Source organism: Crocuta crocuta, unplaced genomic scaffold (genome assembly GCF_008692635.1).
Source record: "Crocuta crocuta isolate KB4526 unplaced genomic scaffold, BGI_CrCroc_1.0 scaffold102, whole genome shotgun sequence".
Taxonomy (NCBI): domain Eukaryota; kingdom Metazoa; phylum Chordata; class Mammalia; order Carnivora; family Hyaenidae; genus Crocuta; species Crocuta crocuta.
In genome coordinates this window covers 5,061,195-5,086,811 of record NW_027530019.1, presented here as the reverse complement: position 1 = coordinate 5,086,811, position 25,617 = coordinate 5,061,195, and the positions used below count along the sequence as shown (strand labels likewise).

The following is a 25,617-nucleotide window of genomic DNA, read 5'->3' as shown; positions in this document are numbered from 1 at the left end:
CTTGATCTACCAACTCTTGATCTCAGAGTCATGAGTTCAGGCCCCACAATAGGCATAGAGCTTACTTAAAAAAGATCAACTGGATTTTAAAAAACTTAGAAACCATTGATGTTATTTCTTAAAAATAATTAATGAAGGGACTACTTACAGAGTTGGGGACAGAGTTGGGGTCAGGGTTAAGGGAATCAACAATGATGGTGAAACACCCAGGGACTAGCATTGGGCTGGAAATCTTTGGCACTTCTTGAATGCTTGAAGGGGCAAAAGGAAGAAATGGTTCTGCTAGAGCCCAGCAAGAAAGAGCAGGAGCCCGGTAAGATGGACCTCCAGCAGCAGCTGTGGTCGTAGAGAAACACAGCTACTGCCATAGCTATAGCAAAGGTGTGGTTTAGGGGTGTGGGGGTAGGGGGTGATGATAAATACCTCACTTTGGTTATAACAGAAATTATATACTTCACTTGGGGAGGGAATTTTCTCTCTTTCAAAGGCATTAAATTCATGACTATCTGTTGTTCTTGGGGCATATCCCTTGATTTTTTTTTTAAGTAGGCCTTCACACCCAGCATTAAGGCCCAATGTGGGGCTCGAATTCAGGACGCTGAGATCAATATTCTGATGTTTAAACAACTGAGCCACCAAGGTGCCCCTCCCTTGATCTTACCAACCAACCTAAGTAGTTTATCAAAATGTTATTTCCACTTACATTTAATCCCAACATCTTCCTGAGAGGAGTTCTGATAAATAGTTTGCATGATCTCATTCCATCTCCGTCTTATAGACTGATAGCCTTCCTTAGTTAGTGTTCCTTTTAATCTACCTCAGTCTCTTCAGGTGGAAAAAAATGATGTATGTAAATGCATGGTGTTTACAGAGTAGTTAATAAATGTTTTATGTTTAACTCAATCAACTACTCATTTTAACCCTTCAGAATGATTTATACTGCAGTTATGTCTTTTATCTCTAAAATTGCCATAGGAAGAATGTGTAAAAAGAGGGTGTGAGTCATATTCGTTTTCATTCTGTACACTGACATTAACCTTGTAAAAAAATGTCTCTTGCAAAAATACAATTACACACTTTGTTTTTCTGGCCATTTTGGTATCTCTAATGCCATTTGTTTTTATTCCCACCCAAAATGGTGACCATACCTCCAAACTAGGTTTATGAAATGAACTACCTACTTTTCAGACTGGTATGTGGAGTGGCGGCAAAGCACGGAGCAGACACAATTATACTGTAATTCCAAAATTATCTTTGTTTTTTTCCTTTACAGAAATCTAAGTTCCTTATGTTTTGCATCAATCCTCCCATGATTCCCCTGTGAACTAAAGCAGCAATGACAGTGCTCAATTGACAATTCACATTTTGCTCCCAGTTAACAGTGTGGCCTTAGGAAGTCACTTCACCCCTGAGTTGTTCATTCAGTCCATCTTGCCAGGTGCTGCCTAGATACACAGTTCCTACCCTCAACTTGCTTACGTTGTTGTAGTGGCAGTGATGGTGGAGATGGTGATGCTAATAATAGTATGGAAGAAAATAAATATGCAGAACTTATGAGAAGTCTGAAGGAAAGAAAAATACAGTAAAATGATGGGGTGGGAATGGTATGCTTTTTGAGTAGGGCATTTGGGATTTCTTTGGGTAAGTGAAAAAAATGAAGGGGTTGCACTGGATGCAAAGTCTCTTCCAGTTTAAAAGACATGTCTTGGGGCGCCTGGGTGGCTTAGTCGGTTAAGCGTCTGACTTTCGCTTAGGTCATGATCTCGAGGTTCGTGGGTTCGAGCCCTGCGTCGGGCTCTGTGCTGACTGCCAGCTCAGAGCCTGGAGCCTGTTTCAGAGTCTGTGACTCCCTCTCTCTCTGACCCTCCCTGCTCACGCTGTCTCTCTCTCTCTCTCCTAGAAATAAATAAAAATAAAAATAAATAAAAGACATGTCTTTTCTTTCTTTTTAAAAAAAGTTTATTTTGAGAGAGAGGAAAAAAAGAGAGCCTATGCAAGTGGGGGAGGGGCAGAGAGAGAGAGAGGGAGAGAGAATCCCAAGTAGGCTCTGCACTGAAAGCACAGAGGACCCAGGGCTCCGTTTCACCTACGGTGAGATCATGACCTGAGCCTAAAGTCAAGAGCCAGACGCTTGGCCTACTGAGCCACCCAGGCTCCCCAAAAGACATGCATTTTCGTCTTTTCACTATCAGTTGTGTTCTGGGAAGTTCCACTAATGCCACCATTCTGGAAATAAGCAAAAATATTTAAATCAAATGATGCATCAATTTTATACTATCTGATTTTGAAATAATCCACACAAAAGGTAATAGCAACAATTCAGTGTTATTTAGGGGTCATGAAAGAAAAAAAAAACCCTAAAAAAGAAGAGAAAAAAAAAAAGAAAGGAAAAAGCAACCCGAGGCGCTAGCTTATGACTGTGTTCTCAGACTTCGGCCCCAGGGCACAGAAAATAAACCTCCTTAGCTTCTTCCTACGCGCTGGGCACAGGGTCGCCGCGAGTCCCAGGTGCCCCGGAGCTGAGCAGCCAGGTGGCGGTCCCTGACAGCGGCTGCGAGGGCACGGAGCCCGGGACCCCTGGGAGGAGGAGCCGTAGGCGGGGCCGGCTGGAGCTGGCCACCTCAGCAGAGCTGCAGGATTTCCGCAGGGTGAGGGCCGCCGTCGCCCGGAAGGAAAGCCTCCTGCAGCCGATGTCTTGTGATTACCTCGGGAGCTCTGCTTCGCCAGTGGAAAGTGGAAGAAGGAAGGATCTAGCGAAATATGGCTACGGAGGGCCCTGCCACGCGTCGAGTCCAAGTGGCAGAACATCCCAGGTGGGGGAGAGGAGACGACGCGCTTTGAGATCGCCTGGGTAGGCGAGGTGCAAACAGTGTCCGGGACTTCTGGCTCCTCGCTGGGGGCTTCTTTTGCTCTCGGGAGTGGACAGAATCCTTGGGATTTTATAAGGCCGCGCGGTTGGGCTTGCCAGAGAGGCCACGCCGCAAACACTTTCCACCTTTATTCCTACCAAGGGTTGAATGTTTTTCTTCATCTGTGCAGATCCTTTTCTCTTTCCTGCTGAAGGTGGTACACTCTTTGTGCCGGGCTTTAGCAGACGTGCCCAAATTAACTTTGAACCCCCCTTTCTTTTTCTTGCCTGTCAGCCGATAGTGCTTTTTTAAAATCCCCCTTTCTAAAATACGCATTGAAAACAAACAAGCAAAAAGCCCCAAAGCAAACCCAACACCCCTTTCCCCCTTGGTCTCTGCATCCTTTTAAATAAACCATAAAATCTATGAACCTTCACTTAAGGACTTAATCTGCTGCCACTGCCTAACTACAGAATAACTTTGCTTAGTGATACCTGGTGGAGGAGGTTTTCATTTGAGGGGATCATGCAGATACTTTGTAGAAATACTTAGAAGTTCTGACCCAGGGCAAGAATCTCAGAGTGAAGTCGATAACCTGCTACATATTAGCCTATAGTCTTTTCTAAGTTTGGTTTCTCTCTCCCATTGCTGTTTCTTATTTTTACATTTTTCCCTGTTAACTTTTTTTTCTAACATTGTCCTCAAGCTCTCCCAACTTCCTGGTTTCTCACTGTCATGTGACAGTTGATAGTACGATAACTTACTAAAACTTGCAGGTGCTTTTTTCACCCTTAAGAAAGCAAACATCTGGTGTTTAGTTAGCTAAAGAGAAACATAATTTTCGGATATGCAGGGCTTTAGACTTCTTGTGTATGTCTCTGGCCTTGCGAGGTACTATTGCCCTTACATACATGAGTGAATTAGGACACATCGTGAAGTAAGATTCATGAGGAATTTGTTATATGAAAACAACCTGGCCCCTTGTAGTTTAGTTTTTTACATAAAGCATATCCATGTATAAATTTCTTTTGTGTTTCCATTTGATATGATTTAATCATAATGCTTGCTATTTCCATAGTTACCCCTTCCATAGTGGGGTAAGGGAATGGTGGTAACATGTACTAAAAGTGAAGAATTGTTTCCTAGCTTTCCTTAGAGTTGTCTCTTGCCTTTTATGACTTCCATAATATTCAGGCAACAGATATAGATTGTTAATATTTATCATTCTGTGCTAGCTGCCGAAGAGATCATAGTAGCAGTCAGATAATTTTCTGCCATTTTCTTTTCACTTGTGCATGAAATACAGTTATAAGCTTCAAGCAGTGTTTCAGCCATCTACTTATTTTAGCAAGGATGACTTCAGTTAAATCTAGATAGTATATCTATAAACCCATGTAACTGGTCATATGTTGTAATATGCTGAACAGGGGAAAATGCATAAGGCCCCCACAGCCCAGATTGTCTTTTTTGGAATTCCTGCTGTTAGAATGCCTCTTGAGTTTCACAGGGTACATGATCATCTGAGTAAAGGCACTTGTCAACCACATTAAACACTTCAGGAATCTTAATTTCTTTTTTATTCTTTTTATATAAATATCAAATAGAAGCTCTATTCTTTTCCCTGCCTTCTAATCTTTTTAAAAAAATTTTTTTAATGTTATTTATTTCTGAGAGAGAGAGACAGCGTGAGCAGGGGAGGGTCAGAGAGAGAGAGAGATACACAGGATCTGAAACAGGCTCCAGACTCTGAGCTACCTGTCAGCACAGAGTCTGATGCAGGGCTCGAACCCATGAACCGTGAGATCATGCCCTGAGCCGAAGTTGGATGCTTAACAACTGAGCCACCCAGGCGCCCCTCTCTGCCTTCTAATTTTGCATGTTCCCTGTAACATAAGACTACTTCACATTCTAGCTTTCTTTGCATTCTTAGCAGTGGTGTGTCTTCTCTTTAGAATTAGCTTTTAAATTGTTGGATTATTATTATCTTTTTGTAACAGCTTTGGTATATATTGATATATAATTCACATACCATACAGTTCACCTGCATAGAGTTTATAATTAAATGGTTTTTAGTATATTCACAGGATTGTATACCCCTTCTGTAATCAAAGTTAGAACATTTTCATCATCCCTCAAAGAACTCTGTATCTCTTAGACTATCACCTCTAGTCCCCTGCCCTAAGCAACCACTAATGTACTTTCTGTCTCTATAGATATGTTTATTCTGAGCATTTCAAATAAATGGAATCACATAATATGTGGGTTTTTGTGAACTGGCTTCTTTCACTTAATATAATGTTTCAAGGTTCATTCATATTGTAACATGTTATCAGTATGTTAATCTTTTTTATGATTGAATTGTATTCCATTGTATGACATACCACATTTTGTTTATTCATCGGTTGATGGACATTTGGGTTGTTGTTTGCACCTTTTGGCTCCATGAATAATGATGCTGCATGAATGCATTCTTTTTTTTTTTTTTATAGTTTACTTATTTTTTGAGAGAGACAGAGCATGAGCAGGGGAGGGTCAGGGAGAGAGGGAGACACAGAATCTGAAACACGCTCCAGGCTCTGAGCTGTCAGCACAGAGCCCAATGCGGGGCTTGAACGCACGAACCATGAGATCATGACCTGAGCCGAAGTCGGACGCTTAACTGACTGAGCTACCCAGGTGCCCCTGAATGCATTCTTAATATGAAAGATTTGTATTATTTAAAAATATATTCATTAAAGCTTGGGGCACCTGGGTCACTCAGTCAGTTGAGCATCTGACTCTTGATTGTGGCTCAGGTCATGATCCCTAGCTTGTGGGATTGAGCCCCCCCCCCCGCCAATCAGGTTCTGCTCTGAGCATGGATTCTCTCTTTTTCTCAAACACATATACATACATATGTGTGAGCCAGCCAGGCACCCTGTTTCTCTCCTGAAATTTTAATTCCTTCATGTCTGCATATGGTCTAGCCCTATGGTCACCCTAGTGCCCTCTGAGAATCAATCCATAGAGTAAAATACTTCATTTACTGCAGTCATAATTTTTTTTCTGAAGTTCTGTTACTAAAACTGCTATTACACAAACAAACAAACAAGGATCTTAAAAGCATTCAGGGCACCAGAGTCAGCAATTTGTGTAGTGATGTTTTGGCCAATTCTGCCTTTAACAGTGTAAACTTTGTCGGAGCTGTTGTTTTCATATTGAAAATGTTCCTTGTACTCTTACGGGTGTGTGTGCATACTTTAAGTGATTACATTTTGAAAGGTGGAGTCTCATTGGTGACTAACCCATAGTGGAAAGTCCAGCTACTGCCCCCAATTACAGCCATACTGCTTCATTATTAGAGGATTAAGTATGAAGTTCAGAAAATCCTGTAGACTTCAGTTCTTTCTATTCTTAGATATACTTTCCTTGTTTCCTTTTATAGCCTCCATACATTTGAATTTTCAAAGGGAGGAATATTGAATGGTAAGCCTCCAGGGCTGAGCAGGTACAAGAAGGCGTGGACAGGCTGCAGGCTGAGGTAGTCTGGGAAAATGACACATGTGATAACTCAAAATCATTTTACTACAACACATTTTAGCAGACTTGTTCTAACTCTGCTGTTTGCACTCAACCTTGTTTGTGTTTGCATTGCTTATAAAAGCAAATTAATAAGGATTCAAGCTCAGCAGAACTTGAAGTTTGTCTGCTTATGATTTTCACAAGGAGAAACAACATCAACCTCTATTGAGGCCAGTGGAGTAGTGGAAGCCAGAAAACTAGGAGTTATCATATGCTTCTCCCTATTTCTCACTTTTTCTCACTTCTAATTGGTCACCAATTTCTGTGGATTTGACTTTCCTAATATCACCTTAATTTCACCCTTCTCTATCCCAATCAGCCTTTTCTTTTGGTTTACTGCAAATGGCTACCTAATGGATTTGTTTTTGCTTTGTCTTCTTATAACCCATCTTTCAAATACTTGAAAAAGTGAGTTTTTCAAGAGTGAAATTGATTAATAATATCACTCCATCCTTAAATGTGTACTCACATCCATTGCCTGTGGGTTAAAAGCCAGATTCTTGCATATGGCATACTAAGCTCTTTAAGATTTGGGGCTTGATTACCACCAGCCTCCTCCTCTGATGTATTAAAAACTTTAATTATAATTTTCTAAATGTAGCATGCTGGACCTTTTCATTTACCTAGAATGCATCACCCCTTCCCACTTGTCTGACATCATCTTTCAGTTTAGCTATTATCACTTTGAAGAGCTTTCTCTATGCTCCTTCTTCTAGATTTATTTTACTGTTCACATTTCCCCACAGTAGGGACAAAATATCTTTTCTCTGTCCTCCCAAAGGATTGTATTTGTCTGGCTTATCACTCTATTGTCTCTCTGTATAGTACTTTTCAGCTTCACTACCTTTCTTTTCTGCCAGATTTTTATATTCCTAGAGGGCAATTATTAATTTCCTTTCTAAATAGAATACTTAGTAAAGCCTCAGTAAGTGCTTCTTTTTAAAAACTTCCTTTTGAAATAATTTCACACTTCCATAGAAGTCCAATATAGTACAAAAATTACTATCCACTCTTATTCCAGATTCCTCAAATGGTAACATTTTACCATATTTGCTTTATTAGTTTTTCTGTGTTACATATTTTTTCCCTGAACAGTTTGAGATTAGGTTGAAGACATGATGCCTCTTTGATCTTAAATATTTGAGCGTGTTTCCTAGATACAAGGACGTTTTCCGACATAACCAGAATATAATGATCTAAATCAGGAAATTAACATTGATGCAGCATTATCTAATTGACAGGCCTCAAAGTACCACCGATAATCCCACTAGTGTCCTTTATAGAAAAACAAACAAACAAACAAACCTTTTTTTCTTGGTCAGAATCCAATCTAGGATGCACGTCGCATTTAGTTCTTGTCTTTTAAATCTTTTTAATTGTGGAACAGTTGTTGTGTCTTTTGTATTTCATGACTGGTTATTTTATAGAATATCTCTCAATTTGGGTTGTAGGAAAAATTGTAAAAACCTTTGTAAAGACCAGAAGATTACTGGGTACATCCAAGAAGAACCAGAAGTTGCCTGAAATACCCTTCCAGGTTATCTGATTTCTATGTGGCTCTGAGCCTTTTGTTATATTCAAGCTCCTTCACAGCTCTGTAGGTCATAGAAACTGATAGCAGTGCAAATGATTCTTGTCCATAGAAATTGCAAATTGTGTCCGTGGAATGTGGTTCACTGTTGTTCCTAGCTCATTTCAGCATTTCTTAGTTGACTGCATATGAGTGGTACTTTGGATTCTACTTCAACTGGTTACAATATCATACGGATTTTGTCATTAATGAGAGAAGTAAAATCTTTAACATTTTCATTTAAAATCTGTGTAAGAGTCATGATTATACTTTAAAAAGTGTCTCCTTTAACAGAGTTTATCTAATATTTATGATTAGATTTGCTCCAATCCTTTTTAGTATGAATACTTAAAAAAGTGATTTTGTTTTCTTAGTACATCAATATCAGGAGGCACATGAGGCTTATTTTGTCCCATTATCAATGCTGTTTATTTGGATCACTTGGTTAAGGAGACACCTGCCTGATTTTTCGACTGCAGATTTACGATTTTTTTCTTCCATAATTACTAAGAATATTTTGGTGAAATACTATAAGAATATGTTAATATTCTGTTCTTAGCAAACTTTCATTTACTGATTTTAGCATCCATATATGACCCTTGCCTGTATCAATTATTACTATGATAGTCACCAAATGGTGATTTTCTAGTTTTTCATATTTTTAACATTTATTATTTGGCATTCCAGTGCAATGAAGTGTTTTCCTTTTTCTTCCATTTATATCAATGTGGACTCATTGGTTTCTTTTTTTTAAATTTTTAAAATATTGATCTTTATTTCTAGGAGAGAGAGAGAGAGAGAGACAGCGTGAGCAGGGGAGGGTCAGAGAGACAGGGAGACACAGACTCTGAAATAGGCTCCAGGCTCTGAGCCGGCAGTCAGCACAGAGCCTGACGCGGGGCTCGAACCCATGAACCCCGAGATCATGACCTAAGCGAAAGGCGGACGCTTAACCGACTAAGCCACCCAGGCGCCCCTGGACTCATTGGTTTCTATTTCATTCTGTGGGTTATAATACATTACCCTTATTGCTATTTTGATGCTTAAATTTTTCCAGATTTGGATAGTGGGAGTTTCCTTATGTGAGCTCTTGTGACCTGACATGTCACTATCATTGTTTGAACACTTCCCAACTTTCTAGCACAGCAAGATGTTTCAGGTTTCTATGGTACTTTTTCTGCCCCAGTGCTGGAATCATTTCTTTAATGAGCTCTGGTTCCTTTTGAAACCAAGATCTGAACACTGGGAATGCTCATTGCTGATCCTAGGCTATCTCAGCATATCATTTGCTTTTTTCTTTTTCTTTTAATGTTTATTTATTTTTTAGAGAAAGAGGGTGCAAGCAGGGGAGGGACAGAGAGAGCAAAACAAGATCTGAGGTAGGTTCTGTGCTGACAGCATAGAGCCCCACACGGGGCTTAAACTCACAAACTACCGGATCATGACCTGAGCTAAAGTCAGACGCTTAACTGACTGAGCCACCCTTCATTTGCTTTTTTCTTTTAACAAATTATTCTGGAAATCACTTGATAAAATTTTCTAGAAAATTTATTCTTTTCTTATAGTTTCAATACTTAATTTTGTAAATAGGCTATACTTTATTCAAAACTCTTCTATTTACGAGTATTTAGATTTCCAGTTTAATGTTGCAATTATAAACAATTCTTTAATAAATAATCTCATGCATATGTTTTTTCATATTGTTGGAGGTGTACCTTAGGGTAAATTCTCAGACATAGGGTTGCTGGGTAGAAATGAATGCCAATATTGTTTTTGTTAGGTACTGTCCAATTTTCTTCTGCTTACTATTATTTCCCTATTGTCATTTCTTATTTTGTGTATTTGTACTTTATCATCTGCCATTTTCTTAATTAATTACCTAGTGGTTTGTCTATTTTGTTAAAGTTTTTTTCAAAAAAGTAAGGATTTTAATTTAACTAGGTCTACTATTTTTGTATTCCCTACAACATTGCTTTCTACTTTTTTCTTTCTTGTGTCCTTTCTTATGATTTCTTTTTGTTCATTTTGTTCTTCTTTTTCTAGCTTCTTGAGCTGAGAATTTAGTTCATTTATTATCATTCTTTCATTTGTATTGACAAAAGTGTTAGGGCTATAGGCTTTCTTGATTGTTTAAATGTATCCCATAGATATAATATTAATAGAAATTCTATACTTTCTGTTCATTCTTCCTTCTCTGAGCTGTTTTTTTATTCATTTTGAACTGATTTTTCAGTTCCTCTTTCACCAAAGAGTTAAAAGCTCTTTAAAAAAAATTAGTAGGTTACAAAAGTATAGAAAGAGCCCAAAGTATAAAGTATAAAGAAGATGTGGCATATATATATGTATTTTATATATATATATATGTGGCATATATATATAAAATACAATGGAGTATTACTAAGCAATCAAAAAGAATGAAATCTTACCATTTGCAACTATGTGACTGGAACTAGACGGTATCATGCTAAGCAAAATTAGTCAGAGAAAGACAAATATCATATGACTTCACTCATATGAGGACTTTAAGATACAAAACAGATGAACATAAGAGAAGGGAAGCAAAAATAATATAAAAACAGGGAGGGGACAAAAACATGAGACTCGTAAAAATGAGAGAAAACAGAGGGTTACCAGAGGAGTTTTGGGAGGGGAATGGGCTAAATGGGCAAGGGACATTAAGGAATCTACTGTTGAAATCATTGTTGCACTATATGCTAACTAACTTTGATGTAAATTTAAAAATTAATAAAAGATAAAAACAAAAAAAATAGTAGGTTAGAAGACAGTGTGGTTTGATTTTAATAATTTATAGTTTTACTGTACTGAGTTTAGAGTGTTGTTTTTAGTGTTTTTACTTCATGGGATTTACTGATATGTTCTTTATGATCTAATATGTGATTAATATTTGTGAATAGTCCATGTGTTCTTAAGTTATATTCCCCATAATCAGAATATAAAGTTAAATATATGTACCCATCTGTAATCTACTTTACCAATTTTGTTGTTTGGGTCTTTCTTTTCTTCCTTTTGTCTACCTAATCTGTTTTTTCTTTTAATTAATTTATTTATTTTGAGAGAGAAACAGTGAGTGAGAGAGGGGCAAAGAGAGGAAGAGAGAAAGAATCTCAAGCAGGCTCTGCATTGCCAGCATGGAGCCTGACAGGGGGCTCAAACCCATGAGATCATGACCTGAGCCAAAACCAAGAGTCGGCACTTAACTGATTGAGCCACCCAGGTGCCCCTGGTGTTGTTTTTGTTTTTTTAAAGATTTTATTCATTTACTTTGAGAGAGAGAGAGAGACTGGGAGAGAGCACATGCATGTGGGGAGTGACAGAGAGAGAGCGGGAGAGAGAGAATCCCAAGCAGGCTCCATGCTGTCAGCTCAGAGCCTGATGTAGGGCTCAAACCCATGAAACCATGAGATCATAACCTGAGCTGAAATCAAGAAGAGTTGGATGCTTAACTGACTGAGCCATCCAGGAGTTCCAACCTTATCTGTTTTTATACTGAGGAAGGTATCTTGTAGTCTCTCTTCTAAAAAAAAAAATTTCTTTTTTAATGTTTTATTTATTTCTGAGAGAGAGACATAGCATGAGCAGGGGAGGGTCAGAGAGAGAGGGAGACACAGAATCTGAAACAGGCTCCAGGCTCTGAACTAGCTGTCAGCACAGAGCCTGATGCGGGGCTTGAACCCACGAACTGTGAGATCATGACCTGAGGCAAATTCGGGCGCTTAACCGACTGAGCCACCCAGGCACCCTGGTATCTTATACTCTCTTATTATTAGTGTATTTCTATCTATATTTCCTTACATTGCCTATAGTTTTTGCCTTTTAAAAGTGGTTGCAGTTTCCTTTGAGGACATTTCTTAAACTATTACCTTCATTTTGAATTGCAGCCCTCAGCATTAAGAATTTTCCTTATATGTTCTTTGGTTTACATTCTGTGATGTCTGATGTCAGGATTACGACCTCTGTTTTCTTATTGTGTCCCTTTTCCTGAAATATCTTTGCCTGTTCCTCAATATTTGGTCTTTCTGAATGACTTTGTCTGTATACAGCCTATAGTTTGGTCTTGTTTTTGGAGCTAATTGTAAGTCTTTTTGTTTTAATAGGTGAGGTAGGCCCATTCACATNGAGTGTCCCCCTCAGGATTTCTTGTAGGGCTGGCTTAGTGGTGACAAATTCTCTCAATTTCTGTTTTTGGAAAGACTTTATCTCTCCTTCTATATTGAATGACAGGCTTGCTGGATAGTNCTTCAATCCGTGCATTGGAGGCCTCTAATTTATTATGTATCTCATTTATCGCATTTTTTAATTCTTCGTACCTATTTTTATTCTCCATTTTGTCTGTAGCCATAGTTTCTTAGATGTCCCCTATGCTTTTTTCAAGCCCAGCTATTAATTTTATGATTATTCTTCTAAAATCTTATTCATTTATGCTGCTGATATCTGTTTTGAGCAGTTCATTAGCTGTCAATTCTTCTTGGAATTTTTTTGGAGGAGCGCTTTTTCGGTTCGTCATTTTAGTTAGCTTTCTGGCTCTTGTTAGTTTTAAAGACCTGTTATGCTCTCTGCACCTGTGAACGCTGCTGTATCCAAGAAGACTCTTTGACTGGCCAGGGGCTATCCTTTCAGAGAGTGTTTTTTGAATGGTATGTCTTGGTCTCTCTTGTTGAGACCTTGGTTAGTTTGTTTTCCTACTCGTAGTGATATTTGGGCCTCTCCACCATGTGTACTTTGGCTTGTTTCTCGAGGCAAACCTGGAGAAGAAAACAGACTGACAAACACACAGGGCGCAGGGGCCCGCAAACGCACAGACAAATCCGACTAACATGCAAACCGAGAGGGAAAGTGAAAAAGTTAAGAGAAAAGACGGAGGAAGGAGGGCAAATAATAGAAAAAACAAATACCTAAAAAGGTCAAAAGAAGAAAAGAAAAGGAAAAAAGAAGAAAAGCAATGGACAAAGAACGGTTTATAGCATATAACCGGATTTTCCAGCTACGGTTAAATAGCCGGGTGTATGGAGTGCTGGTTGGAAAGCATAGAGACACAGAGAGAAGACAGGGCAGGGATGAGGCAAAATTGGAAATAGAATGAACAGGCAGAAGGGATAAGAAGCTGTTTTCAAAGAGTTAAAGGGTGAAATATGGTTGGGCAGGTGAGACAAGGATGCTGGTGTTATCCAGAGAAACTCTATAGTCTAATTACTCCTGAGAGTCGGGAGGTGTAGAATTTACATCTACAGAATGGATTAAATGTNGGGGGGGGGGGGGGTCCAAGCCCACCAGGAGGGCAATGGCAGCCGGCGCGCAGCTTCTCCCAGCCAGCCAGGAGCCAGCACAAAGCAGCAGTCCGCGAGCGCAGCCCCTCCGGGGCGAGTTGGAGCGTGGGGACCTGGCGCGCAGGTATTTTGTGCGCAAGGTCTTTCCATGCACCGAGCCGAGGTTCCCCCCCTCTCCACCCGAGCGGAGGTTTTGCTGTTTCCGACTCTCTCTCTTCCCCCTCTCACTCCCCGCACAGGGGGATCGCCCTGTCCCTGGAGTCTCTGATCCCGGCCCGATTTTATCTTCCTCAGTTCGCACTCACGTTAGAAGGCTTTCTCAGTGGATTCTGCGCCCTTTTTCTCCCAATCTCTTGGGTTTCATAAGGTTTCCTATGGCTTCAGATCTTTTCCGTGTGAGGCATGGGCGCGAGTGCAAGTAAGGAGGTCCCTACTTCTCCGCCATCTTGCCCCCGTCTCCCATTCACATTTTTTGATGTAATTGTCATGTTTGATTTTAACTCATTTTATTTTATAATTATGCATTATAATATAGTTTCTGAATAGTTTTTGGGTTTCTTTATTTACCAGTTTATATTTATCTGTCTGCTTTCTTTGCACCTTTATTTTTTGAAATTTCTTTGGTATTTAAGAAGACTTATATTCTTGTTCTATTGACTATCTTTATACTTACATATCTTTTTTAATGCTCTGAGAAAGCAGAGGACTTTTCTAATTTAGGCTTTTACTATCTTCTATATCCATTTTCTTTCACTGAAATTCAACATGAACATTTAAAAAAAATTTTTTTCTGGTAATTTTTATCTATTTTTGAGAGAGACAGAGTGTGAGCGGGGGAGGGGCAGAGAGAGAGGGAGCACAGAAACTGAAACAGACTCCAGGCTCTGAGCTGTCAGCACAGAGCCCAACATGGGGCTCAAATCTGCAAACCACAAGATCATGACCTGAGCCACATTCAGATGCTTAACCGGCTGACCCACCCAGGCACCTCGAAAAACATGAACGTTCTAAATAATTCTCCCTAGAATTTGACGGACAAATAACCTAAGGTGTTTCAACCCTCTCTATAAAATGGAAGATGCAGGGCAGAGAGCACCAGGGTTTAGCAGCAGCAGCATTAAGATCACCCCAGTGCTCCAAAGGTGCTTCCAGTCCTGATATAAGCTAAATAGGGTAAATATTTAATTACCTACCATCTCTCATTGCTTTTAATGGGTTCTTATTCACATGCTGCAGAATAGAAACAGTAAGGAACCCAAGAACCTAGCATTTCTTAAACAAGTACTTCACGCCAGCCCTAAGCTAGACCCTTTCTGCACTCCCTTATTTAATCTCCTAAATAATTCTGTAGGATACATATTTATACTCTATGTAAAGGAAATGAGCTTAAGGAATTTCATCATAGGGTAAAGAAGGGTTTTGAACCTAGGTCTACCTGACTACACAGGCCATGGTCTCTCTAAGAATTTTTTTTTGGTTTGTTTATATATTTTGAGAGAGAGTGAGAGAGACAGGGAGAGCGGGGCAGAGAGAGAGAGAGAGAGAGAGAGAGAGACTTCCAAGCAGGCTCTGTGCCATCAGCACGGAGCTGATGTGGGGCTCAGACTCACAAACCATGAGATCATGACCTGAGCTGAGATCAAGGGTCAGGTATTTAATGAACTGAACCACAGAGGCGGCCCTAAGAATTTTTTTAGCGGTTTAATAATAAAATCTTGCATATACCTGTATCATAACATTAAGGAATGTTGCTTTATCATGCTTACTGACATCTTTTAACTTTTACCTGTTCCCTATATAGCAATCAATGAGTTAATTTTAGTTTTATTTTTTCTTCCCCCATACCTCCCATTTTTAAATGGGTGGAATTTTTTCTTTCTCGTGGTTTTAGATTAATCTAAGTTTTGTTGGCTCTCCTCTTTTCTTTTTCACTGAGTTTCTTTATCTAGTGGGTCAGAGTGGTTCTCTTTCTTTTTCTTCTTACTTACTTGTAGGTAACTTAAAGTTTGTGCATTCTCTGTCTTCTAGTTATAATAAAGATATAGGTTTATGTCATTTGTTTGTTCTTGTGCTAAATGTTTTTGGAGTATATATAAAGCAACTCATATTTAGGCAGGCACCATTACCCATACGTACCTGGGAATCCAGTAAATGTGCCTTGAATGATGTGCTATTGATATCCCTGTAATTGCTATTGTTTCCCTGCCTACATCTTCTATTATCATCCACAGCCTCTGCTGAGGGAGTGGATCCAAGTAATCATATTTGTAACTAAGACAACTGACCTTGTTTGTGTCAAATAACCTCACTCTCTTGGCAAAAAATAATTGGACCAGGATGGATACAGGACCTAAACTCTGCCAACCAGATTATCTTTTGTAAGGATTTGAATTAGTGGACACAGAGACTTAATCAGATAGTTTAGGACATCGGAGCTGTTAAATCTTGTAGAGTCGAGGCCACAGTGTCATGAAAACTGAAGGTATGGAGGAACAGAAACCAGGAGGCTCACAGAGGCAACTGAAATGTGGGCGGCATTGAGCAGAATAGTGATGGTGAGAACCAAATGAACGAATGAACATAGAAAGAGAACCAAAGATACTAAAAAAAAAACAGTTTCTGCTGGCTGTCCAATTCCTAGGAGGCTATCTCGAATACCTTCCATATCTTTCCTTCATTATAATAAATTTCCTTTTTCCTTGAGCTGTCCTTGGTGTGATTTTCTGTTTCTTACAACTAATTAACCATTAAGATCAGTTAATTAATGGGTGTCTTGAATATGGTAGGCTTCAGCAGATATTTATTTTAGTGGTTATTGTTCAGATACACTATGATGTGGGACTATAAACAGTGGAAAGGCATTCATAGAAGTGCCTTGAGATGATTTAACAATATAAAATTAAGTCTATTTTAAGAATTTTGGATCTAGAAGAGGCCTATAAGGATATCTAGCTCAATTTCTCTAATTTCAGAGAAGCCATGGGAAAAGGATTTGCCCCATTGAAATTAGAACTGTGGTCTCCTGATATCCAGCCTAGTTTTCATTTGCCTACTTGTATTGTGCTGGGTTGAATAGTGCTCCCTCCCCCATTCATGTCCACCTGGAACCTCCAAATATGACCTTATTTGGACTAACCTCTTTATGTATTTCTCTAATCAGGTTAAAATGAGGTCATAGTGAATTAAGGTGGGCTCTAATGTAATAAGACTGGTGTCCTTATAAAAACAAAAAGCTGAAATACACACAGTTAGAGACACTTAGGGAGAATTCTTTGTGGTGACAGAGGCAAAGTTTGGAGCGATGCAGCTGTAATCCAGCGAATGCCAAGGATCAATGGCTACCACCAGAAACTAAAAAGAGGGAAGGAGGGCTTCTCCCATACAGGGTTTTTTTCCAGAGGTGCATGGCCCTTCTAACACTCTGATTTTGGACTTCTAGCTTCCAGAACAGTCAACAGTTCAAGAAGTTGAGACAATCAACTTCTATTATTTTAAGCCACTCAGCCACTCAGTAGTATTTTATTATGGTAGCCCTAGGAAATTGAAATACTACCCCACACTACTTCTTTTTAAGATAAAGAGATTTTTCTCTGAATATTACTGAGAATTATACAGAGAGTTATATTCTTTATAACTGAAGGAAATCATTTTTCCTGCTGAGTACATCTGTTTTTTTATTCTTCTGTGTACTTAGCTATACTCTGTGTCACTGAGAAGTCATTATATTGTCTTATTCTAGGATTTTCAAAGAAGCATGTCAGTTAAAAATTTGCTTTTTTTTTTAGAGATAATTAATTTGTGTGTGTGTGTGTGTGTGTGTGTGTGTGTGATGGATTTTTCTATTACATAGATAATCTGAAATATTCTACTCTTTTTCATTCAGATTGTTGAAGCTAAAGGAGATGTTTAACTCTAAGTTTGGATCCATTCCTAAGTTTTATGTTCGAGCACCAGGAAGAGTCAACATAATAGGTATTTCAAAATTTCTTTCTCTTAATTTTTTCCTCCTTTGGTAAGATCTAAATTTTTGTTAATACAATTTTTTCTTAAATTTCCCTAAGAAAACTGAAAACATAACATAGAATATTTTACATATATCTTAGTACAAGTTAAGCTTTTGTATCCAGAAATTGCATCTTTCCCAATCCATGTTATTAATGTTAACTTTGTCCATTTTTAATAATATGTTGAAACTTAGTTGTTAATATTATTTTCATAAGAGAGGAAAAGATTTTTCTGTGATGCAGGATAAATTTTTAGATTGTGGTTAATAATTTTCATGGTTTTACATTTACTCATTGGATTAAAAGAATATTGGGAAGTCCTTTTAAAAGGGTGGTGACCTGAAGAATGAGTAGGTTCTATCATGAGAAAACAGGATGGGGAGCTGAGAAAAAAACCAGGAGTCAAAGGAGGGTTAAAAAGAGAACTTTCTATAATGGAAAATATAAACATACAAAAAACTCCCATGTGCCCAACAATTATTATTATATTTTAAAAATATTTACTTATTTACTTTAGAAAGAGAGAGAGAGCAAGCACAAATGAGGCAGGGACAGAGAGAGAGAGAGAGAGAGAGAGAGAGAATCCAAAGCAGCCTCCAGACTCTGAGCTGTCAGTGCAGAGCCAGTGGAGGCCTTGAACTGATGAACTATGCGATCATGGCCTGAGCTGAAGTCAGATGCTTAAACGACTTTGCCACCCAGGTGCCCCAACAATTATTATCAACTCAGGTGATCTTATTTTATTTTGAAGCAAATAATGGAGGATAAAAAAAGGAGGGGGGGATGTTTGAGTATAGTTAAATGAGGGAGGGTGGGGGAATGGAATAAAGCCAGTGGAGAGAGAGAGAGATTATAGATAACTGAGAAGGGAGGAATTGATGGAGCAGATTTCCTGAGAAGTCAAGAGGGGCTGGTATCCAGGGTATCAGAAGAGGGCTACTTTGATTCTTTTAACAGAAGACAAGGGGGGAAAAGGATGCAGTTTGATGTAGATAAATGTATAACTTAGGTAGGGAGGTTGAGGGGGTTCTTGTGGGAGTTAGATGAAAGGGCTAGGGTTTAAGAAGGAGGGACATTTGGAATAATCTTGTGAAGGGTGGAAGAGGGAGATGGCTGCAGGAACAAAATGTTCGCTGGGTAGCCGTGGAATCTGGCTAGGGCTGGAGACTAGAATTGGAACAGTACCTACCTGCAGAGTTGTTTGTTCTTCTTCCTTGGAGCTAGTCCAAGGTGCTGATGTTTGACCTAGGGTTGGGATTTTGTTTTGGACTGAGGTTGCAGGAGAATGACAGTGGCATCAGAAAGTTGGTGAAATTGTTAGGAGAGCAGGTGAAGTTATGAATCCTGGAATCTATGGTGGGTGGAAAAAGGAAGAAAGTCAGGAGAGAGCTTATAAGGTAGAGAGGGCAAAGGACAGTCTGACAAAGAGGTTAGCGAGAGGAGCAGTAAGGGAAATGGCAGGATGGGAAGTGTTAGTAAAGAATATGCTATTTGAAACTAAAATTTCATAAGTGAAAACGTTCCAGGTGATAGATAGGGTCTATAGTCATTCCTGGATTTGTCAAGGTGCTAGGTGGCCGAAGCAAAGAGGAGGTCGAGTTCTCTGGAGGTCAAGGGATTAGGCAGCTGGGGCCTTGGTCTAGGCTGTTGACCTGCATGTTTTCCCGATAATTGCAGGACTGGGATGGTGAGGGGCTGGAACGAGATAGCTAAGGTATTCAGGGAGGAGCAGTGTGTCAAGACAGTTGGAGACGAAAGAAAAGGAGAGAATGTGGTATGAGCCTTTCAAGAACTGAAGGATGGAGAAAGGCCTGGAAATAGCAGAGCGGAGGAGGACATCAGCAACATTTGAGTGTTGCAGGAGGCCTGCAAAAAGCAGTTTTCTCAGAAGAGAGCCATTTTACCTAGCTGTGGGGGGTGTGGGTACCAAACTAAGAATTTCCCTGAGGAATAATTCTTATTTTAGTAAATTTAGTGACTATTTTCTGATTGAAAAAAAGGGAGAGGATTATGTTCCAATATGGTTAATTTACGTAGTGCTTGGGATAAAATGAATTTCAGTAGTTTTTAAAAGCATTATTATATTTACTGTTAAAATACTCATAATGTAATCATCTTGTTCTGTTCACATGCCAGCAGCTCCTGCTCCCTCCCTGCCTCTCACGGGGGTGTGGGGTGGGGTGGGGTAGGGAGTGGGGATATTCCATCAGTTTTGACGGGGGTGGGGGGCAGGAATCTGTCATCTCCAGAAGGCTGTCATCTACACTGTGGCCTTTCCAAAAAACCTGTGCCTCCCTCATGTTCTGCCTATTTAAGTATGTGTTTTCTACTTGTGAACCACTGTTTTCTATTATCGTCTTCTTTGAAGGGAGTTGGTGAGAAGGGCAGCTTTGAAAAACACTTCTCCATGTGAAACTGTCAATCCATAAAAAAAATCCTGCAATCTTTATAATTGCTTTTTAAAGGCCTCATCAGCCAAGACTTCCTAACTTGTAATAATATATAGAATAATAATTATTTAAAAATGCAACTGTGCAGTTGAATTGTCTTCCATTCATTTTGTGTTTCTTAGTTGGTTAGTGTTTGCCGCAGGAACAATCAGATATGAAAGCTTGTCCTGGGGAAATGGAAATAAGCTTGTTTATTTTGCTTATTTCTTTCCTGAATTGTTATTTTTTACTTCAGTCTTATGAATAGCAACCTTGAGTTTAAATAGCAATTTGGAGAAAATATTATGGTCTAATAGGAAATAAAATCCCTACAGATGGTTCACAGAGGAATTAGAATGCATTGAGGAGAATAGTTTGTTTCCTGTATTTGCTTGTTATATATAAAATAGTGCAGATTAAAAATTCTCTTTCTAGCTTCTTTTTCTTTATCCTAGCTATGTCTAGCACATTCAGAACAACTTATCAATGCAAGTCTAATTTGTTAGGCATTTATTTAGGCTACAAATATGAATAAAGCAAAGTCATCAACTTCAGTAAGTATGTTGGCTAATAAGAAAGAGAGAGACACATAATGTTTATTATAAGGCAGGGAGTGTTAAAGTCTTCAGCTGTTCATATTTAAGAAGGTAATACGAAAGAGCAACAGAAAAAGGAGAGATTACTGTTCTTGAGACTCCGTATAACTAGTCACAAAATGAAATATTTGAAGACAATCACTATGAATTAGAAAGTAGAAGAAAAAACTTGTGAAGATTGAAAGAAGTCTAAAAATTAACAGAAACCAGTAACTAATATCCTTATGCTAGCAGATATTTCTGGCTCAGGTGTCTGGGAAAGAAAGAAAATGGATTCATTTTCTGTCCATAGTATTTTTAATTTCTGTTAAAACCTGGCTTGTGGTCAAGTTTTTCCTGTATGTCAACATACTTGAGTTTCTCTTGTTTCATATGCTAGCAAAGTTAAAAACTCTCTTTTTCTTTTTTCTAGGAGAACATATAGATTATTGTGGGTATTCTGTTCTTCCTATGGCTGTAGAACAAGATATGTTAATAGCTGTGGAACCTGTGAAAACACAAACTCTTCAACTAGCCAATACAAATCCCTTGTACCCGTGAGTATTTAGGGTTACTTCTGTGAACAATGATGCATGTACATTCATAGACAAATTAACTCTTTAGAAGAAATCAAACTTGTAATAAATCATTTAATTTATTGAAAATTTGCATGTGACTTCCAAAAGAACCTAAGGCTGCTTTTTAATATTTGTTCCTTTTTATTCACTTGCTCATTCATTTAAAATACATTTACTGAAGACTTACCATGTGTCTTGACATTGTTTTAGATCCTGGGCCATACAGAAGTAACTCTGTCCTTGCCCAGAAGGTATTTATCATCTATTTAGGCAGCTGTCTTGAGCAAAGTTGGTGGTGCTGCCTTTCTTATGTTACTAGGACACCCTCTAATTCTCTTATGGTAACATCTTACCACGCTGAATTACAATTACCTGCTTATTTGCCTGTATTCCCCTAGTAGATTGTAAACTCTGTGGCTTCAGGTACTATTGGCTCTCTAATGCTGTAGGCTCAGTGTCAAATTTAGAGTCACGGTGCATAATAGATTTAAGTTTCTAGTACATATGCTTTATCAAGTTAAGGACATAATTTTGTTTGCTGCTGTTTTTTAATTCTTAATTTGCCAAGATTAAAAAGAAATTTGTTATTGAATTTTATCAAATGTCTATTCACTATTGAAGAGCAGTTAAGAAATACTATAATTGCAATGATACATTTTCTAATGTTGAACTGTCTTTGCATTCCTAGAATGAGTCCTACCTGCTTATAGTGTGGTATGATGGATTTGATTTGCTAATTACAAAAAAGATTTGGGCATATGGTTGGCAGATTTTATTTTTGGCTTATTGTTCATTGGCCAGTTTGACTGCAGTAAATATTTTATGTGTACCTTTAATAAGGTACAATACCAGGATATGCGAGATATAGAAATCTCTGACTTTTATGTTGAATCTTTTTTTTTTTTTTATGTTGAATCTTTTAAAGAAAGCTTTACATTGTTTCAAACACAATTTGTGTCATTATTTGTAAACATTTAAAACTGGGTACATAATAATTTGTCATATTGATTTATTCAAATTCACTTAACTGTTTTTACCACAATGAATATATGGTTTCAGTTGCATTTTTTGAGAGAAGCAGAGCCTGAGGACAAACTTGAATGAAGGTGAAGTATTTGGGATATGATCCCAGGGGTGGTATGGGACAACACAGAGAATGACTTAGGAAAGCAGAGATGATTACTAAGATGATTACTACAGCCCCTGCTGTAGGTGAGAGGCTCCATTCTCCCAGGACTCCTAGGAAGGAAGCAGCATGTCTCCCAGAATTGTCCACACGCTGTGTAACATTCATTGCATGGAGATACCATAATTTATCTATTCACCATTGATAGGCATTTAGATCAATTCTAGCTTTTGGCTCTTATGAATGATGCTGTTGTGGATATTTGTGTACACATTTATGTGTGGACATGTATTTCGTTTTTCGGGGGAGGTAAATATCTAGGACTGTCTGGCTTACCTTTTGAAGAGCTAGCCTATTTTCCAGATTGGTTGTACCATTTTTCGTTCCTGCCACCAGTGTATGACAGTTCAGTTTGCTCTACATTTTTGCTAACATGTCTTTTTAAATTTTGCCCACTCTCATAAATGTGTGGTAGTGTCACACTGTGGCTTTTAATGTTATTTTCTCTTACCAATGATGAACATATTTTCATGTTTGTCACCTAGATATCTTCTTTGTTGAAGGATCTGTTCAAATCTTGTGCCCATTTTTAAGCAGGATTTTCATCTTCTATACCTGTGAGATTTTCTTTTATATTGTAGATATCAGTCCTTTGTCAGATTAATGTTTTGCAAATATTTTTGTCCAGTCTGTGTCTTGGATTTTAATTTTCTTTACAATGTCTTTTGAAGAATTTTTAATTTTGATGGAGTCCAATTTATTGATTTTTTTCTTTCACAGTTTGTAGTTCTTAACTTTTTAAGAAACTTTTGAGAAACCCAAGGCACTAAAAGTTTTCCCAGTGTTTTCTTCTAGAAATTTTATAATTTCAGCTCTTGCATTTAGGCTTATGATCCAGTTTGAATTAGTTTTTCAATAAGATAAGGGTTGAAGTTTATTTTTTTGCATATGTCTATCCAATTGTTTCCCATTTGTTGAAAAGATGATCTTTTCCCACTGAATTATCTTGACAGCCTTTGTTGAAAAGCAGTGGGCAATAAATGTATGGATCTATTTCTGGACTCTATTCTGTTTTATTGATATAGTTGTCTATCTTTATGCCAACATCACACTATCTGAAAACCAAAGCTTTTTAAAAATTTTTAATTATTTTGAGCATGGTTGATGTACAATTTTACATTAGTTTCAGAAGTATAGCATAGTAACTCACCTTCTCTATGCCTTATGTTGTGCTCACAAGTGTAGCCACCATCTGTCACCATACAACACTATTGCACTATCATTGACTATATTCCCTATGATGTGCCTTTTATTCCTGTGATTTACTCATTCCATAACTGGAAGCCTGTATCTCCCACTCCCCTTCATCCATTTTGCTCATCCCCCTACTCTCTTCCTTCTGGCAACTATCAGTTTGTTCTCTGTATTTATTTGACTTGAGAACAAACTACAAATCAGTTTGTTCTCTGATTCTGCTTTAAAAAATTTTTTTAATGTTTATTTATTTTTGAGAGAGAGAGAGAGAGAGAGACAGAGGATAAGTGGGGGAGGGGCAGAGAGCGAGGGAGACAGAATCTGAAGCAGGTTCCAGGCGCTGAGCTGTCATCACAGAGCCCAATGCGGGGCTGAAACTCATGAACCATGAGATCATGACCTGAGCCAAAGTTAAATGTTTAACTGACTGAGCCACCCAAGTGCCCCTGATTCTGATTTTTGTTTGTTTATTCATTTGTTTTGTTTTTTTAGATCTCACATATGATTGAAATCATATGGTATTTCTTTCTCAGTCTGACTTGTTTCACTTATATAATATCTTTTATGTCCATTCATGTTGTCACAAATGGGAAGATCTCATCCTTTTTAATGGCTAAGTAATATTCCACTGCATATATATACTACATTTTCCTTCCCTGTCGATCTATTTTTGGACACTTAGGTTGCTTCCATATCTTGACTATTATAAATAGTGCTGCAATAAACACAGAGGTGCATACGTCTTTTTGAATTAGTGTTTTCATTTTCTTTGGGTACATACCTAGTAGTGGAATTACTGGCTCATATGGTATTCCTATTTTTAATTTTTTGAGGAACCTCCATGCTGTTTTCCCCAGTGGCTATACCAGTTTCCACTAACATTTCCACTAACAATGCATGAAGGTCTTGTGTTCTCCACATCCTGTCCCTTTGACTCTAGCCTTTCTGACAGGTGTGAGGTTATATTTCTTTGTGGTTTTGATTTGCATTTCCCTGATGATTAGCAATGTTGAGCATCTTTTCATGTATCCGTTGGCTATTTGTGTGTCTATTCAGATCCTCTCCCCATTTTTAAATTGGATTGTTTGGGGTTTCTTAGGGGTTTTTTATAGTTTCTTTACATGTTTTGGATATTAACTCTTTATTAGTTATATCATTTGCAAATATCTTCTATTCAATAGGTTGCCCTTTTGTTTTGTTGATGATTTCCTTTGCTGTGCACAAGATTTTTATTTTGATGTAGTCTCTCTCTAAATATACTTTTGTTTCCTTTGCCTTAGGAGACATATCTAGAAAAATGTTGCTACTGCTGATGTCAGAGAAATTATTGCCTATGTTCTCTTCTGGATTTTATGATTTAATGTCTCACATTTAGGTTTTTAATCCATTTTGAGTTTATTTTTCTGCATGGTGCTAGAAGTGGTCCAGTTTCATTCTTTTTCATATAACTGTCCAGTTTTCCCAGCACCATTCATTGACGAGACTGTCTTTTCCCCATTGTATATTCCTTCCTCCTATGTCATAGATTAATTGATCCTATATGCATGGGTTTAATTCGGGGCTTTCTACTCTGTTCCATTGATCCATGTGTCTCTTTTTGTGGCAGTACTATACTATTTTGATTACTACTTTTTTCTTGATATTTCTCATGTAGCTTTCTACATCTGTACATATTCCCTCCTCTACTTTTTTTTCAATATATGCCCATCCCTGACTCCCAACTTCTTCTTGGTTTTCTTTTTCTTTGTGGTGACTTTCAAGATCTCTGCTTAGCTAGAAACAGACCCTGATCAGTTTTGCTAACATACTTTTCCTGCTTTCCAAATTGTGTGACATCTTATTGACTGTGAGCAATATATTTTAACTTCCGTGGGTGACAGTAAAGTGCTTGTGAGCTGGAGTCATACTGTGTGTGTCCTTGGAGAGGCACTAAGCCTGTCTGAACCTGAGGAAGGTCTCCCTTCTTCATCCTAATATGCTGATCATAGAGACGATGCCCTCTTGGTGTCATACCCCATTCCACATTACATACCGTCACGTGACAGTAGTGTGTGATCATGATTTGTGTTCATGTTGTCTCACCTAGATTACAAATGCTTAAAGGATAATCCCTTTACTTTCTACCTTTATATTCCTATGAATGCCTTGTGTATTTGAATATTTTTCTTAGGTGATGATGTGTTCATGTTATCAAATTAAGATAATGCACGGAAGGCCCCTACTACTTTAACTGGCAAATAGTATGTATTTAGCAAATTATATGAAAAGCATTCAGTCAATATGGGGAATGTTGCTTATTTCCTCACTTTTTAATTGACCCCCCCTTCACATAGCTTGTCCTTTGGCTGATTTAGAAACCTATTTATCTATTTTTCATTTAGAGATA

General features: G+C 38.2%; 1 protein-coding gene across 1 annotated transcript in view; it reads left to right on the top strand.

Annotated features, from left to right (window-relative positions):
• The first annotated feature begins 2,671 nt into the window (after nt 1-2,671).
• Nucleotides 2,672-25,617, top strand: part of GALK2 (galactokinase 2) — a 115,838-nt gene continuing 92,892 nt past the window's right edge. The window contains exons 1-3 of the mRNA XM_077764449.1: nt 2,672-2,851; nt 17,149-17,237; nt 20,707-20,830. Coding sequence (XP_077620575.1) covers nt 2,691-2,851; nt 17,149-17,237; nt 20,707-20,830 — 374 coding nt within the window. The 5' untranslated portion in view covers nt 2,672-2,690. The remainder of the gene's footprint in view (nt 2,852-17,148; nt 17,238-20,706; nt 20,831-25,617) is intronic.